Raw genomic sequence first — 16025 nt, 5'->3', positions numbered from 1 at the left:
CCCCTTCTCTACCGCTCCTATCCCGACCCGAGGACCCCCAGGGGCTCCCCTAATTCCCTTCCCTTGTACCACCCCCACCCTCTCCCCAACCTCCGTGTCCTCACTATGCGGGAAAACCCCATTGCTCTCCTCCATCCCGCACCCACTGCAACTTCCTCCTTGGTGCCTCCGTGCAGAGCCCACCTGGGACTGCAGCAGTGGGATTTGGCAGTGGGGGTACCGACACCCTGTAGCCCCCAGGCCCCATCCAGGCCATAGTCCAGTTGCCACCTATGTCACCAAGTGCCACATTAGAAGTACCCACTACTCCGAGGGGCTGTTCATGGGACATGGGGACTGTGTTCGGGTCTCTCCATAGGACCGTGTGTGCACACCAGTTAGTACCTTCATCCAGGTCCCCACATCCCTGCAAGGGCTGCTGGGTGTAACTCCTGCTCTGCTCCCCAGGAGAGGGCACCAGCTGCCTGGGGAATGCTGCTCGCATTGCATTGCGGTGGTGCCTCGGTCACACATGGCCTCGAGTGACCGCATGGGACAGGGTCTGCAAGGGCTGGGCACAGCAAAGGGCCCCCACCCACTGCAAGGCGTGTCCCCTGCTTGTCCCCGCACATGCAGGAGGGACAAATGGTTTGGGAGCCACCAGGAAGGGCACCCAGCTAGTGCTGTCCCAGGCTTGGCAAGTGCCTTGAGCTCGGCCTTAATGGTTAATAGGGGCCAGGGCCAGGCATGGAGCTGTGCCACGGCACTGGAGTGGGGCCGAGGGGCCGTGTCCACACATCCTGCCCTGAATACCCCCAACATATACCGTGCATGGGGAAACCGTGCCCCTGCAATGTCTGCAGCCCCTCCAAGAGGCTGTATGGGGCCCTGCTGTGGAATGTCTCCAACCCCAGCCTTGACCCCACCTCTGCCCCATGCCAGCTGCCTCGGACTTTCCTCCCTTTGGCGTCACGGTTGTTCCCTGGCTGCAGCTGCGGTGGGTGCACACGGTGCCGGGGTGCACACAGCCTGCAGTGAGTGTGCCCTGTGCCGGCCGCATCGGGAGGTGTTGTCTCCATGACAAAGGGGACACCCTCCGTTCCTGCCCTGTGCCACGTTGCCGTGCCGTCCCCTCCAGGGCCAGCGCTTTCCCCACTCGGTCACCTGGCTCCCACCCCACGGAGGGCGTTTGCTGGGTGGCTCCCGTTCACCCCATGCAATTGGGAGCTGCCGGCGGGGCTGGCCCCATGCCCCCAGCGCTTATCGGGGCATTGCTCAATGGTGGGCGCAGCGCTGGATCAGCGCAGTGGTTTGCCACCACCTCCCTGTGGCGGGGAAACTGAGGCACGGCAGTGGAGTGGGAGGTACGTGGGTTGTGGGGGTTCTCGATGCTTTTGGGGGCCCTGTTGGGCTCCCTACTCCGTCATCACAGCAGCTGAGGGTGAGGGGCTCGGGGGGTTTGGGGGGGCTGGGATCCTGGGCTCGCAGCCAACCGGCGGCGATGGGGAGAGGAGGGAAAAGAGGTGGGAAAGAGGTGGGATTATGGAAATGGGATCCAATGAGACAAGAGAGCAGCCCGCAAAACATGCCCCGCCGGCGGCCCATTTAGTGCGGCGGGCAGCGCACAGCAACCTCTTTGGCCGGAGCTGTGCGGACAAGCAGCGGGCACGGACCCCTGACAGCCCCAATAGCCCCACACCGAGCGATGGCCTTTGCCAAGCTGCAGAAAGTGCTGATCAGCGACAGCCTGGATCCCTGCTGCAGGGACATCCTGCGGGCCGGGGGCATCCAGGTGCTGGAGAAGCCCGGGCTGAGCAAAGAGGAGCTGCTGCAGGAGATCCGGGTGAGCAAACCGGGGTCTGCGTGCAGCTCAGAGCCCTGGGCTGGTGGCAGCGGGTGGGCACAGACGGGCACCATGTGGGCACCGCAGCTCTGTGTCCCAGACAGAGCAAGCACACGGTGAAAGGACGTTGCAGGACGGTGGGAGGCTGGAAGCCCCCTCGCACAGCGGGTCATGTCCCCGCCTCCTGTGTCTGATGCAAGAATCCTGGCTGCTTTCACGCTGCTGATCGCAGCCCCAGGCCCCCGGTTCTTCCCACCCCACCACCCACCCTGCCTGCCATCCCCACGGCTCAGCCCCGATCAACGTGCGGTGTCTGTCCCTGCAGGACTGTGATGGGCTCATTGTCCGCTCGGCCACCAAAGTCAGCGCCGACGTGCTGGAGGTGGCGGGCAGGCTGCAGGTGGTGGGCAGAGCTGGCACCGGCGTTGACAATGTGGACGTGGAGGCAGCCACCAGGAAGGGAGTGCTGGTGATGAAGTAAGAGTGGGACCCGCAGCCAGAAGGGAGGCATCCTGCTGGCACGGGGCTGGGGGGTCAGCACAGAGCCCGGCCTCCCCGTGGGTCTCCATCCCTACGGGGAGGTCACACGGTGACCCCGCTCCCTGTCCCCAGCACACCCACCGGGAACAGCCTCAGCGCTGCAGAGCTCACCTGCGGCATGATCCTGTGCTTGGCCAGGTGAGTGCAGGGCTGTGCGGGGTGGGGTATCCAGCCCACAGCCCACAGCCCTGCGCTGACTGTGCCCTCCCCTACTGCAGGCAGATCCCACAGGCAGCTGCCTCCATGAAGGAAGGCAAATGGGACCGAAAGAAGGTATGGGCAGGAGCAGTGCCTGGGAGGGTGGGTACTGGGGGGCCCCTGCTTGCTCACCGCTCTCCTCACCCCCCCAGTACATGGGCATGGAGCTGAATGGGAAGACACTGGGTGTGCTGGGGCTGGGCCGCATCGGCAGGGAGGTAGCCACACGGATGCAGGCTTTTGGCATGAAGGTGAGCAGCAGGACAAAGGGCAGTGGCGGGGAGCAGGCTGGACACAGCTGTGAGCCCCCACTCTGCTCCAGACCATCGGCTATGACCCCATCATCACCCCTGAGACCTCGGCTGCGTTTGGCGTGGAGCAGCTCCCGCTGGAGCAGATCTGGCCCCGCTGTGACTTCATCACGGTGCACACACCACTGCTGCCCTCCACCACGGGTAGGGCAGTCTGAGGGTCTAGGGATGTTCTGGGGCTGTCCCCGTATCCCTGTCCCTGATGGTGCTCCCCACAGGGCTGTTGAATGACAGCACCTTCGCCAAGTGCCGCCGTGGCGTGCAGGTGGTGAACTGTGCCCGGGGTGGCATCGTGGATGAGGGAGCGCTGCTGCGGGCACTGCGCTCAGGGCAGTGCGGAGGGGCTGCCCTCGATGTCTTCACACAGGTGAGAGGGGTCCCCCATGGGGCCATCACCCAAATTGGGCCCCAGGATGGGCACAGGCTGAGGCTGGGGCCATGTGCAGGAGCCCCCAAAAGACAGAGAGCTGGTGGACCACCCCAACGTCATCTGCTGCCCACATCTGGGTGCCAGCACTCGGGAGGCGCAGAGCCGCTGTGGCAAGGAGATCGCCATGCAGATAGTGGACATGGCCACTGGGAAGGGGCTGGTCGGCGTGGTGAGTCCCCTGGTGCACCTCAGAGACCCCATGTGTGATAGATCCCCACTGCTCATCCCATATCTCTTCTCAGGTCAACGGGCAGGCGCTGAGCAAAGCCTTTGCGCCCCAGACCAAGCCCTGGATTGCCCTGGCCAAGGCGCTGGGCACAGTGTTGCATGGCCTGTCCAAGCAAGCGACGGGCAATGTGCAGGTCTGCACCCTAGGTGAGAGGTGGGCACGTGAGCTCCAACACAGGGACCCATGGGGATATACTGGGTCAGAAGGCAGGAGGTGGTTGGATGATGGGATGAAGGATGGGAAGCAGGGGATGGATGGAATAGAGGGAATACAGATGGACATGAGCTGATCGCAGCACTGATCCTAGGGGCCCCCCTGAAGGATGCCAGCAGCTACCTGGCACCTGCTGTGGTGTCAGGCATGCTGGCTGGAGGAAAGAAGGAGCCGACCCTGGTGAACGCCATGCTGCTGGCCCAGGAGGCCGGCCTGAAGGTACTCGGAGTGCCACACAGCAGCCCAATGCCACCACATCCTATCCTTCCTTGGTATAACCCCACAGGGCACCGTGCCCTCAGGGGACATCCCATGTAGGATGTGGGTGCTGAGTGGCCACCTTCCCCCACCAGGTCACAGCCACCCATGGTGACACAAGCCCTGAGCCCGAGGGCTTGCTGCAGGTGGCCCTGCAGGGCACCCCACACCGGGTGACAGGAACAGTGCAGGGCAGCAGCCCAGTGCTGCGGGAGCTCAACGGGGCTACCTTCAAGCAGCCGGCACCACTGGTGGGCCCTCTCCTCATCTACAGAGCCAAAGCATCTGAAACAAACACACTGCCCACACTCGCTGGTAAGCTCCCGGTGTCACCCCAAGCAAGGGAACATCTGGGGGGTCCCCACAACCAGCCTGGAGTCAAAAGGGGAACCATGCTGATAGGGCGTTGTGTGGAGAGACAGGAGGGGTGGTTTGGTTGTAGGGTTGGGGAATTGGAAACGCAGTGGTGCAGACTGCCCAGGGGAATGGTGGGGTCACCCTCCCTGGAGTGGAATTGTGGCAGTGAGGGACATGGTGGGGGTGGGCTGGGGTTGGACTTGGGGATCTGATACCCAAAGTAAAACAATCATGGAAAAGGAAAGGAAGAACGTTATGGAGGGGAGTCAGGGTAGGCAGAGCTATGCTACTTGAGATCCTCACTGCTGTGGGGTCCTGGTGCCAGGGAACAGACTGCAGCCCTGACCCCTTTCCTCCTGCCCAGGGCTGCTGGGGAAAGCAGGGATCCAGCTCCAGTCCTACCACAGCTCCAGTGCAGTGGGGGGGGAGCAGTGGAGCGTAGCTGGGCTCTCAGCCCCGCTGTCTGATCTCGCTGGTCTGAAGCCATGCACCGCAGAAGTCTTCCAGCTCCACCTGTAGTCCACCCCCCACCTGGATGTTCCTGGAGCCCTCAGCACCTGGAGGAGCATCGTGCTCAATAAAGCATCCAGGAATGAGCATGCCATGCCTTGTCCATGTATCCCCGCCTTCTGGTGTCCTTCCTACCCATCCCTAAACCCTTCCCAATGGCGCCCCTCATACCCAATTCCAAACCTTCCCCTGCAGACTCTGTCCCTCCTGGCTCCATCCCCAGTGCTGCCCCCATCACCCTCTAGCACTGTTTGCTCAAGGGTGCAAAGGTCTCTCAGGCTCTGCTGCCCTGCTGAAGTCCCCTCTGACCACAGCCCAGGCAGTGCTCCAAGATGGGCTGAGCCTCCTACATGACAAAGTCACCCCACTTCCACCCATGGAAGCTTCCCCTGGCAATTGTGTCTTGCCACCTGTGTTGGATCCAAAGCACTGGGCATGCACCCATCCTGGGTATACATGCCATTGTCCTTGGGCACATGTGGTGTACAGGGATAAATCCCACCTGGCACAATGGTGATTCAGGATGGGTTTAGGGGCAGGAGTGGAATACACAGCACTGGGTAATGTTGGCTGCTTTACAATAGGGAGCCAGAACTGGGGCCCTTGCCCATGCATCCATGCTTTATTCCCCACGCTGCCTGTGTTTTCGCAGAAAACACTTCTTGCTCCAGGACCCGGATGGCTGCATTCACCCCTGTGCCTGCATGTCCCCCCGATGGCTGCCCTGCTCCGTGCCCTACATGGGCTTCCTGGCGTACTGCCGGCGGTACTTGTCATCCACCCGCTCCAAATACCAGGTGCCGGGGAACAGGTCTTCCTGGGAGCCGTGCGGAGTGTGGTTGGCTGTGTGGAGAGGGCATATAAGGCTCAGCGGGTCAGCTGGACCCCAGCAGTGAGGTGTCCCCTCAGCCCTGCTCACCCAGGTGATGGGTCTCCTCGCGCTGCTTCATGATGTCGGCAAAGTCCTGTGGGGCCACGCGCTTGCGGGCATCCAGGCGGGCAGGCAGATCAGCCAGGCTGGAGAGCAGCTTGTCCAGGGGGGAGCCTGGTGTGGGGAGACAATGGGTGAGACACCACCCACCCGTACCCTCCCGGCTCTCGGTCCCCATGGTGTGGGACTCACCCGGGGAAGAATCCTGTGAGACACGAAGGGAGAACATGCTGGCAGCCAGCCCTGAGCCGTAAGAGAAGGCACCGATCCTGGAGCCGGCCAGGTCCCGAGCTGAGCACCTGCAGCCATTTGGGGTGAGGAGTTAGGGGAGATACAGGGCTCAGGCAGGAGGGCCCTGGCACGCTGGGCCAGATCAAATTGCAGCCACCGCAAGAGGAGATAAGGGAGGCTGTGCTGCAGGGGACAGCAAGGAGGTAACAGTTTGGCACAGCAGGGCTGGTCTCTGCCCCCACTGTGTCCCAGGACCGTACCAGGCACCGCAGCCCTGCGCAGGGCAATGAGTGGCTCAAGGACAGGCTGACGGACACAGCAATCACACCGCCCTTGTGCCTGGCTGTTCCCATGGCTCCTTCCCAGCCAGCAGTGGGGGACAGCCATTCTCTGAGCATGAAAAGGGGGTTTTCATCTCACAGCACTGACAGACGGGCTTTATACCCTCCAGCAAGGCGGCATGGAAACGCTGGCTGGGGGACAGTGCTGGGCTGAGTGCAGTGAAAGCTGGGACATTCTCAAAATGGCATCCTCCACAATAACATCCCACCCACACAGCGATCTCTCAAATGATGACCCTCAAAATGGAGCCCCATCCCCATCAAGATGGCAACCCTGAAAAGGATGCCCCCCAAAATGTTGGCAACCAAAACTGCCACCCCTCAAAATGGCGTCCTCCCCCTCCCCGCCAAAATGGCGACCCCCTGCTGCCAGCACTGAGGACTCACTGAGCCAGGAGCGAGGCCAGGCAGCCATACATGGACGGTGTGTACATGTTGCCATTGCGGGAGGAGAGCAGCAGGGAGGGCTTGGTCTTCTGGTTGAAGATCTCCTGGCTGGCTGTCTGGAAGGCCTTCTCCACCTCCTTGCTCGTGTAGGTGTCCTCCAGCTTCAGGTCGCTGCATGGAGAGAGGTGGGCTGTAAGAACATGTGGGAGTTGAGCAGAGGTGTCCCCAGCACACTGTGGGGCACCCACCGGAAGGGCTGCAGCCCCTTGTAGAGCCCAGCAGTCGTGTCAGGGTTGGGGGCAGCCAGGAAGTCATTGAGCAGCAGCCGCCCCACTGACTTCTGCACCAGCTTGCAGAAGGGCGTGTGGAAGATGATGAACTTGAAGTCATCAAGGGTGAAAGGCCGCTTCATGCCGGCTGGAAGGCAGAGCAGGAACATCAGTCACCGTGGGGTGGGATGTGGGGCCACCCGAGCACTGCAGCGTCACCCCTCACCCTGATGCCATTGGCTCTCTGCCTTCCTGCGGTACACGGCGTAGCAGCGGTCCAGGGCCCGCAGGTAGCACTGGATGGAGAGGGGACCATCCACCACTGGGTATTCTGAAGACAGGTCGGGCTTGTAGAAATCATAGGCGTGCTCCATGTGTGTTCCCCGCAAGCCTGGGGACACAAGGGTGAGTTGTGTGTTGAAGATCTATCTGCTCATGGGTCCTAAACAACCCCACCTTTGGCCCAGGGCAATGTATGGAGCCCATGGTGGCACGGCCAGCCAGATCCCCATGGAGCACTGACCTCTCTCCAGCACCAGAGGGGCGTTGGGTCCCACCAGCATAGCAATGGCACCAGCACCTCCTGTGGGCCGCGCGTTCCCCGTGGCATAGACAGCAATGTCCCCACACACCACCACGGCATAGCGCCCTGTGAGAGGACAGCGGGGACAACAGTGGGTGGGACATCCCCATCCACCCCGTGGTCCCACTACAGCCCACCACCCACATCCCCATCCCCATACCTCAGCCTACACAGGTGAGAAAGAAAAGTAGTGGGATGCCAGTAGGGGAGCATCGTTCCCCCACCCCACAGTGCCCACCCCACAATCAGACACCCCCCAGCCCCATGCCCACCATCCCAGGCACTGGACTCGACCCAGGAGGCCGCGTTGAAGAGAGAGGCTGTGCCTCCATAGCAGGCGTTGGTGGTGTCAATGCCCTCCACATCAGTGTTGCCCGACTCGCGGAAGAGCTCCATGAGGACAGTCTTGACGGCCTTGGACTTGTCGATGACAGTCTCGGTGCCCACCTCCAGGCGGCCGATGGAGTCCCATGAGAGCTTCCCTCGCTCCACCAGCCTCTGCACCACCGTCAGGCACAGCGAGTTGATGTCCTCGTGTGCGGCACAGAAGCCCATCTGCTGCTGGCCCAGGCCCCGCGTGTACTTGCCGGCCTCCACACCGTCAAAGCGCTCCAGCTCAGACTGCTCCACGTACTGCGCAGGGAAGTACACCTCCAGTGCCAGGATGCCCACGTCCCTGGGCCACGTGCCCGTGCTGGACAAGGCCGCAGTGCCGGAGAAGCTGTGAGGCAGAAGGAGTGGTGGCGGTCCTGTGCTGGGCACCGCTCAGACTGTCTGGGCCCCACAAGCGCTCACACCCTGCTCCCTGCCCCCACAGTGCCCCACTGTTCCCCAGAAAGCCTCCAGCTGACAGCTGGCCCCCCGAGCCCCCCAGGCTTTGTCCCACCCCATGGCTGGGTGCTCACCATGCCTCCTGCATGGCTGCAGGGTGTACCCGTGCTGGCCCCCGCCTCGCCCCCCAGCACCGCGCGGCGCGGCTGACCAAACGCAGCATCTTCGTCCCAGATGGATGGACAGAGGGACAGACAGAGGGACTGGCTTGCTGTGCAGCTTTTATCAACTGCGGCCCCCCCAGCCCTTATCAGCACACTGGGCACTGGTGCTCAAAGGTCAGCGAGCAGCAGCCAACACGACAGGGACGGTGCAGCAAGTGCTGGGCTTGGAGGGCACAACTGGAGAGATGGCTGCAGCTGGTGCCCCAGCATTTGGGGATGCATGGAGCCAGGTCTGAGCATTGAGGTGGGCTCAGTGCCACCAGGTGATGGCTCAGCACTGAGTTGTGGGGTGGTGGTGGCGGCAGAGCCCACCATCACCGTGCTGTGTGACCCCATAGCAGAGGGCAGGGGGTACCCGGTGCCACTCGTGCCACCCAGGACATGTCATTCTCCACATGTGGCTGCTCCGGGGCACAAACACGAGCTGGGTGGAGGCACTGCCATCTCCAAAACAGCAGAGCAAACAGACACGTGATGTACGGAGCTGCACTGCGATGACACAAGGAGGGACCTTTGGCCCCAATGCTGTTGTCAACACAGCCCCTCAGAGCTGTGGGTGCATGGGAACCACTCCCATCTCCCAGGTCTCCAATGCAGGTACCCCTCATCACGCACCACCGTCCCTCCTTGCCTGCCTTAGGCCTGCAGCTCTTGGGGACTGTCCCCAACCCTCCTCTCCCCACAGGTCTCCACATCCACTGGCAGTGGGCAGAGCAGCAGGGGACTTTGCACAGGACACACACCATGCTCACATGCTTCTCTGTTTATAGATGTATTTTTGAGAGATAGAGGGACGAGCACGGAGGTGGGGCAAGAGGAGCATGAGGGCACGGGGCCCCGCTCATTGCGAGGGTGTGAACTTGCAGATGAAGTGGTGCTGTCGTTCACAGTCAGCACTGGACCACACGGTGAAACCTATGGGAGAGATGGGAGAGATGTGCCAACTCCCAGGTCCCTTCTGCCCAGAGAGGTCCCATAGGAAAAGGAAGCACGTGGGGCTGTAGGCACTCACCGCTGCTCCGGGTCAGCAGGGCACAGCTTCCTCCTCGGGCACCATTCCCAGGAAGGGTTGGGAGGTCATCGTACTTCTGCCCGTGGGTCCAGCGCCAGTCCCGGCTCTGAGCAGGACACGGGGTCAGGAGCACAGCCCCGCTGCGCCCAGCCCCATTGGTGCCCCCCACCCCTCACCTGCCGCAGGTAGTGCAGGCCCAGCCAGACGGGCTGCGTGCGCTGGTAGTACATGATGACCCGGCTCAGAGTGGCTGCTTCCTTGGGGTCCTCCACCCAGACCAGGTGGGCTCCAGAGTAGCTGCTCTGGCACTGTGCCTGCAGGGAGATGTGGGGCATTGCAGGACCCCGGCACACCCGGAGCTGGGGGCAGCTGGCTGCACACCCCGACCACCTTTACCTCTGCCTCCTCCCAGGTGCGGTGCTGGCTGAAATACCTGAAGCAGTTCAGCTTGTAGTAGGACCAGCCCTCGGGGCAGTTCAGCAGGTACCGGGCTCCTGGCAGAGGGGGGGATGCAGGGACAGGGATTCAGCCCCATGCCCCCACCCCGAGCCAGGAGCATTCCCCTGGAACTCACCGACCACCTGCAGGAGCACCATGCAGCACAGCAGCAGAAGGGCACACCTGGCTGCCGTCATCCTTCTCTCTTCTGAAGGCGTCCCCTGTAAGATCCCATGGTGTCACCGGGTCCCTTGGGCAGACCCGGCCCTGTTGATGCCAGCAGTGCTTTGGGAGATGGTGCAGCTGCCTGCGCGGGCTGGGGACCCCACGGCTTGTGCTGCCGGGGGCAGCAGCAGTGATGACACGGGCAGAGCCGGGGCTGCTGGGGCCACAAGGCCACTGTGCATCACTGTTCCCCCAGCTTGAGTCCATGCCAGGCTGGGGGAGCAATCGTTCGCCTCAGTGCAGCTCCCCTTTATGTGCGCTAATCCCCAGTGCTGAGGATCATTTGCAGGCTCAGCTCATTTTCCCCTCCAAGAGACAGCAACAAAAGTTGGCCTGAAGATCGTATGTCTGCAGCATGCCCTGTGCCATAGGGGCAGCTCTCATCCCCCCGAGCACCCCAAGGCTGTGCTTGGTGCTGGCCCCATCCTCACCTGGCACACGGAGATGGGAAGAATAACGGCCCCTCGCGTCCGCGGGGCAGGAAGAGCTGCCCTATATAGCCCCGTGCTCACCGGAGTCACTGTTTGCGCAGCTCAGGTGATTGCCATCATAAAAATCTTACTGCTCACTGCCCACATCCCCCAGGGCCCAGCTGGAAACCTGCCTAGATCTCAGCTCTGTTTGCATTCAGCATTTCTCCAGAGAAGACAGGAAGGACCTCTCCTAGTTGGTCAATAACCCCCCCCTGCAATTAGCATTAATTACCAGAGCAAACAGAGCAACCTATATGCAAAACCCAGCCTTGCACCTGCTGGGTGCCCATCTGGAATAGCACAGGGTGGCAGGGACGAGCCTTGGGGAGGCTGCCCGTGGGCACTGTGATGGATGGGATGGGGCGGGATGGGGAGGGATGTGATGGCAGCCAGCGAGGCCTGCACCCCTCCCAGCTTGCAGTGCGTCAGCCCCGCACCGCCCTTGTTTGATCTGCCCGGGCACCTTTCCGGCAGGATGCGGGGACAGCCTGCGGCTGGGGGCCATCAGATAGTGGTCAGATGGCCGTCCCCACACCCTGCACTGACGCAGGCTCTATGGGTCCGTGTCCATCAGCTCCCCCCCCAGTCGCATCCCTTGCTGTAGAGCTTTGTGCCACCAGGTTGGAGCCACGCTCCACACCGCAGGGCTCTTCCCACAGCCCCAAAGCACTGCGGTGGCTCAGCCTGGCATGTGCAGGCAGGCCTGGCTCTGGCAGCCTTGGGAATGGGGCAGCGCTTATGAAAAAGCATGGAAATACCCCCAAAGGAGCCCGAGGCTCCCACAGTACTCCTAGTACTCCTCTCACTCCGCCATGCCTGCCCAGCTGGTTCCTTCAGGCCCATTTGGAAGCAGCAGGACCGGTTCCCACAGGCTGCTCCCCACTGCATGCAGGGATGAGGCATGTCTCAGCCTGAGCACCCCAACTGCTGCACTGCGCAGGGCTCAGCCCCCAGATGTGGGGCAGCCCGTGGGAGGGGGCCGAGAGCTGCTGGATTCTCCTACTGGTCAAGCTGGCTCAGCTGGAAGAGAAAGGGGCTACAGAGTTTAACATTCAAAAGTGAAAATGCCTCCCAGCAGCTTTGTTATCCCTCCTGGGCATCGTAATTCAGCGAGCAGCTCCACCAGAGCCCACAGCTGAAAACTCGCCAGGGGAGCACACACACAGCCTAAGGCACAGGGGCAGCTCCCTGCTCAAAGCACAGGAATGGAGCCCATCGACAATTTGTTCTCTAATTGCTCAAGTCTGAAATCTTCCTGATCCGAAAACGCTCCTCCCCACCCACCCCGGTGCACACACGCAGCTCTCAGCCCCTTCTCAGTTCACAGACGGCTCCAGGTCCCTTTGCTAAGGGGAGCTATGCAGTGAGGTTTGCGTGCTGCTGAGCCATGGCAAAGAGGGCTCAGCCTCTAAAAGCTCCCTCCCAATCTCATCCTAATGAGCCCACCCTCATCAGGGCTCGGAGAGCTGCCCCACACGGGGCATGCCTCGCTAATGCCATCTTCGCAATGCACTGGTTGTGCCACAACAGCCAGGAGGGCCAAGGAAAACAGCAGCACGCAGACACCGGGCACGTACTCTTTATTCTGGGGATAAAAATTGCTTATACAATTTGCAGCAACTATTTTCATAAAAGACTTTTATATATATAAAAAAAAAATAATAATGTAAAAATAAGCAAATATTTTCCATTATTAATATAGGAAAACGCTGCTGTGTGAATGGTTGCTCTACAACTTACGAGTTAAAATACCACCTTCAGGAGATATTATCTTTACAAGTAGTTTAAAAAAACAAAAGGCAGAGGGCCATCATATTAACACACCAGGCACGGAACTGGCTTCGTTCCAAAGAAAGCACTCCTCTTGTAAATGGCAGCCACATATATAAAAAGGCACTTGGTTATTTGGAGGCCAGCAGGCCCTTTGTTCTTTAGCACGGATGTAGCAACACTTCATTAAACACAGTGAAACTTGTACCTCTATAGAACCCGGCAGTGCTGGGCCCCGCCGGGCATCTGAGTCAGCTGCAGCAGAACTTCACAGTGCACACTGTGCCAGTGCGACGGGAACGCCGTGTGCGTCGGGAAAAGGAACTTCAGAATTAAAACTTCAGCCCAAACGTGGCCCCGGGAATGCGCTGCTCCTCCTGAGGCCCTGCCTTCATGTACCATCGAGAGGAATGGAAAGAAGAGAAAGCTTTACGCTGGATTAGAATGGGAGGAGAGGTGGGAGAAATACTGTACATGGTAGGATGCTCAGATGGGAGCGGCCAGCTCTGGATCTCTTTGGAACACGTGTCTGCAGGGTTCCCCTGGAGAGGTAGAAGCAAACCACCCCCAGGAATGGATGCTGCTACTTCTGCCCGGCTTACAGCCCTTCAGGGCAGCGTTGGCTTGCAGACAAGGAAGAAGCAGCGGTGTCCTGCTGAGGTCAGCTGTTTCCCTATCTCCAAAGCCACGGGGGAGCTGTGGTACCAACGCCACTGCTGTCCTGTGGAGAAGACTGTGAGACAGGCTGAAGCTGAGGACAGAAGACAGCCTCAAACCCAAGAACCAAATCACATTACAGAGCTATCTGTGAGCAACTCGTTCTGCTGCTGGCCCAGCTCCTGCTGCAGCTGCCAAAAGGCTGCTTGGGACTCAGTGCAGCAGCTTCCCATTGCTGGGGCAGGACAAGGCAGTGCTGCCACAGGACTGGAGCAGAAGAAACACTGCAGAAGGGCCAGATACCATTCCTGTCACACAGGGACACACTGCAGACATATAACAACGGCCTTAAGGTTGCTCAGTAACACCCCAGCGAGGCAGCACACAGTGTCTGTGGGGCAGGACACAGCAACCCTCGGATGGAAGAGAGGGAGTGCTGTGCAGTAACGTTGGGAGCTGACACTGTTAGGTCTTGAAGTGCTCCTGCTAATCCCAAGAGCTTCCCAGCAGGCCTGTATTACTTGTAGGCATCTCTCCCAATTCAGGGGCACACAAAGGTTGTCACAGACACACCTGGCACAACTGGGCAGGTGTGTCTCGAGGAAGACATACAAAGGGGGAGAGATGCGCCTGCAGGCTGCTGCAGGGGAAAGATGGGTTGGACCAGCGTTTTCAGGAGGAAAGTTAAAAAAATAAAAAGGTTTAAGAGAAGACTATATGCATATATAACCTCGGAATACCTTGGGGGCGGGCAGTGAGAATGGTAAGGGGGATTTAGTGGGTTCGTATAAGGAAAAGGCTCTCACAGAGTGAGGTGAAGTTGCGTGAGAGAAGGTGGTGGCTGCAGTCACTGAGGCTGCAGGTGTCCTGGGGAGCCTGGCTTGCTTGCTGAGCAGGTAGAGCCGCAGGACGGAGGGCTCTAGGAATGTGGGTGCAGCTCGGAGCCGTGTCAAAACAAGGCAGCTTGAACTGAAGGAGAACTAGTAGAAGGTGCTTCAGAGAGAGGTTATGTAGGTAACAAAACTAGTAACAAAGTAAGGATACAAAGCTGGTTTTGGCTAAATTTCGGGAGAAACAACCATGAGATGCACTAAGCTGAAGAGCTGTCTCCCCAGACACACGGTGGAACACATTTAAAAGCAGACTGGAGAATCCAGTGCAGACAGCAGTCACACCCAGGGTGGGCAGCAGTTGGTTAGAAGTGATCCAGCTGGTCTTCTCCATCACCAGCTTCTACAGTTCTCTGCTTAGGAAAGCATAAAAGCCTACAGCAACCACAGTCCCTCCGATGAAAGAAAATCCTGGGCTCATTAAGACTCTTGGATACTAAAATGGTTCTTCATTTCCATCCTGGAAGACCTTCATGAGTTCTGACGTCCACTTCAGTCGGGCTTCACTTTGGCCAGCCTTCAGGCATACACCTGCATGTTGTTCCTCTGCTGCTCCGGCATGTGAGCGGCCGCCGGCCCACGCTGGTTGTTCCCAGGACTGGTTGCCACGTCAGACCAGTCAGAAGCAGAGTGCGGGGAGGAGCTTGACCACTGGTCTGGAGATTCAGGCGATGGAGTCAGGTATGGGTGCTCCCCTTGTAAGTGCCGGTTGTGGCTAGGAGTCCGTTCTGTGGCCGAGGAGTAACAGCTGTGCTGCGACGGAGGCGTGGGGTACTTCCCCATCGAGCTCTGGAACTGATGGTAAGCTGGGAGGATTGTCTGAGGCACCTGCCCGTCCTGCTGAGGGATGGCAGCCATGGAGAACGAGGCGCTGGGCAGCTGAGCTAAATCCGATATCTGGTACATGGAGCTGAGAGGGCCAGCCATGTTCTGAGCGCAGTTGGACTGGGCCTGCTGTGGCAGTGCTTGCTGGTTTATGCCACTCTTGGGAACCAGCTGGAAAGTCATGATAGGGGGCAGAGACTCCCTGGACACTCCCAGGTGCTTCGTATCTGCTTGAACCAAACCGCTCTGCTGAGAAACGCTGGGGTGTGAATGCATTACCGGCGGCACCATGCCGAACATCTCGTTGTACTGCGACTCGTTCATCTCCATGCGATTCATCCACTCGGTGGAAACATTGCCTGGCCGGAGCCTGCCGAGCCCACTGCTTGGAGGGGTGGTTCTGTGCTGCGAGAGCAGCTGGCTGACTGATGGGAGCACGGTGCTGGACCCACGGCCTAAGGGCTGCATCTCATGGAGGTTGGAGAAGGACATGCTGTGCGCAGCCTGCACCGACGGAGCGGTCAGCAGCGAGCTGGGTGATGAGTGTAACACCCCTGGTGATGGCATCACAGGAGACGACGTTGGTTCGGATGCAAAAGCGTGGGGCGATTCCAGGGAGTCAACTGGTGACAGGGTTACTGAGCTCTCTGAAAACTGCCCTTTGCTCTCACTGAGGGACTTCTTCCTCCTCCTCTTTGCATCTTTGGTGAGGTTTGTGGGCATGATGCCTTTGGCATTCGGTTTTCGCGACTTCTTGCTTAACGAAGCATGCTTCAGATTGAGAAAGGATCTATTTGGGCCACAAATGACCGGGGAGAGGGCAGAGTTCAGCATGGCCCCGGGGTGCCCAGTGGGGCTGTGTGCTACATTATACTCATTGAGAAGCTGCACGATGTCATGGTGCATCCGGTCCTGGGCCACATCTCGGGGCAGACGATCCATGTGGTCCGTGATGTCTCGGTTGGCAAAATGATCCAGCAAGATTTTGGCTGCTTCAAAACTGCCTTCCCGAGCAGCGAGGAAGAGCGGTGTCTCCTCCTGAAAATGCAGATAACGATTTTAGTGGCATCATTAGTGGCCAGGGGGAAGAACAACTTATACCTAGTGCTCTCCTATAGGTGTGGCACTAA

The 16025-nt window shown here is 59.8% G+C and overlaps 4 protein-coding genes across 5 annotated transcripts in view; 1 reads left to right on the top strand and 3 right to left on the bottom strand.

Moving 5' to 3' along the window:
• Positions 1-1611: 1611 nt before the first annotated feature.
• On the top strand, positions 1612-4955 carry PHGDH (phosphoglycerate dehydrogenase). The gene is made up of 12 exons (XM_015869374.3): positions 1612-1822; positions 2148-2299; positions 2435-2500; positions 2581-2635; positions 2713-2811; positions 2883-3015; positions 3090-3238; positions 3318-3470; positions 3544-3676; positions 3838-3962; positions 4097-4316; positions 4723-4955. Exons 1-12 carry the CDS (start codon positions 1685-1687, stop codon positions 4875-4877), a joined length of 1578 nt encoding a protein of 525 aa, XP_015724860.2. The 5' UTR covers positions 1612-1684; the 3' UTR covers positions 4878-4955.
• Positions 4956-5471: 516 nt separating this feature from the next.
• On the bottom strand, positions 5472-8637 carry HMGCS2 (3-hydroxy-3-methylglutaryl-CoA synthase 2). The gene is made up of 9 exons (XM_015869375.3): positions 8516-8637; positions 7883-8331; positions 7551-7676; positions 7254-7418; positions 7007-7175; positions 6759-6929; positions 5992-6098; positions 5788-5913; positions 5472-5711 (listed from the first exon to the last, which is right to left on the bottom strand). Exons 1-9 carry the CDS (start codon positions 8602-8604, stop codon positions 5605-5607), a joined length of 1509 nt encoding a protein of 502 aa, XP_015724861.1. The 5' UTR covers positions 8605-8637; the 3' UTR covers positions 5472-5604.
• Positions 8638-9353: 716 nt separating this feature from the next.
• REG4 (regenerating family member 4) lies at positions 9354-10845 on the bottom strand. Its single transcript, XM_015869386.2, has 6 exons — positions 10712-10845; positions 10192-10276; positions 10014-10111; positions 9794-9931; positions 9618-9723; positions 9354-9520 (listed from the first exon to the last, which is right to left on the bottom strand). Exons 2-6 carry the CDS (start codon positions 10250-10252, stop codon positions 9447-9449), a joined length of 477 nt encoding a protein of 158 aa, XP_015724872.1. The 5' UTR covers positions 10253-10276; positions 10712-10845; the 3' UTR covers positions 9354-9446.
• A 1473-nt stretch (positions 10846-12318) lies between these two features.
• The window catches only part of NOTCH2 (notch receptor 2), a 76641-nt gene continuing 72934 nt past the window's right edge, over positions 12319-16025 (bottom strand). For both annotated transcript variants that reach the window (XM_015869367.3, XM_085511177.1), the window contains one exon: positions 12319-15933. In XM_015869367.3, the coding sequence (XP_015724853.2) occupies positions 14590-15933 (1344 nt within the window). In that variant the 3' untranslated portion in view covers positions 12319-14589. The remainder of the gene's footprint in view (positions 15934-16025) is intronic.

Source organism: Coturnix japonica, chromosome 11 (genome assembly GCF_054131305.1).
Source record: "Coturnix japonica strain WE chromosome 11, WE-NBRP24, whole genome shotgun sequence".
In the NCBI taxonomy this organism is placed as follows: Eukaryota; Metazoa; Chordata; class Aves; order Galliformes; family Phasianidae; genus Coturnix; species Coturnix japonica.
This window is presented reverse-complemented; position numbering and strand designations above follow the sequence as displayed.

What these genes read in the sequence shown, in the direction of transcription:
- PHGDH (XM_015869374.3), top strand. Translation starts at nt 1,685, where the DNA reads ATGGCCTTTGCCAAGCTGCAGAAAGTGCTGATCAGCGACAGCCTGGAT. An exon ending in TGCAGGCTTTTGGCATGAAG is followed by an intron (nt 2,812 to 2,882) that starts GTGAGCAGCAGG and finishes ACTCTGCTCCAG; the next exon opens with ACCATCGGCTATGACCCCAT. An exon ending in TGTGCAGGTCTGCACCCTAG is followed by an intron (nt 3,677 to 3,837) that starts GTGAGAGGTGGG and finishes CACTGATCCTAG; the next exon opens with GGGCCCCCCTGAAGGATGCC.
- REG4 (XM_015869386.2), bottom strand. Translation starts at nt 10,252, where the DNA reads ATGACGGCAGCCAGGTGTGCCCTTCTGCTGCTGTGCTGCATGGTGCTC. An exon ending in GCACCTGGGAGGAGGCAGAG is followed by an intron (nt 9,932 to 10,013) that starts GTAAAGGTGGTC and finishes ATCTCCCTGCAG; the next exon opens with GCACAGTGCCAGAGCAGCTA. An exon ending in CCTGCTGACCCGGAGCAGCG is followed by an intron (nt 9,521 to 9,617) that starts GTGAGTGCCTAC and finishes TCTCTCCCATAG; the next exon opens with GTTTCACCGTGTGGTCCAGT.
- HMGCS2 (XM_015869375.3), bottom strand. Translation starts at nt 8,604, where the DNA reads ATGCTGCGTTTGGTCAGCCGCGCCGCGCGGTGCTGGGGGGCGAGGCGG. An exon ending in CGAGTCCAGTGCCTGGGATG is followed by an intron (nt 7,677 to 7,882) that starts GTGGGCATGGGG and finishes GTCCTCTCACAG; the next exon opens with GGCGCTATGCCGTGGTGGTG. An exon ending in AGAGAGCCAATGGCATCAGG is followed by an intron (nt 7,176 to 7,253) that starts GTGAGGGGTGAC and finishes TCTGCCTTCCAG; the next exon opens with CCGGCATGAAGCGGCCTTTC.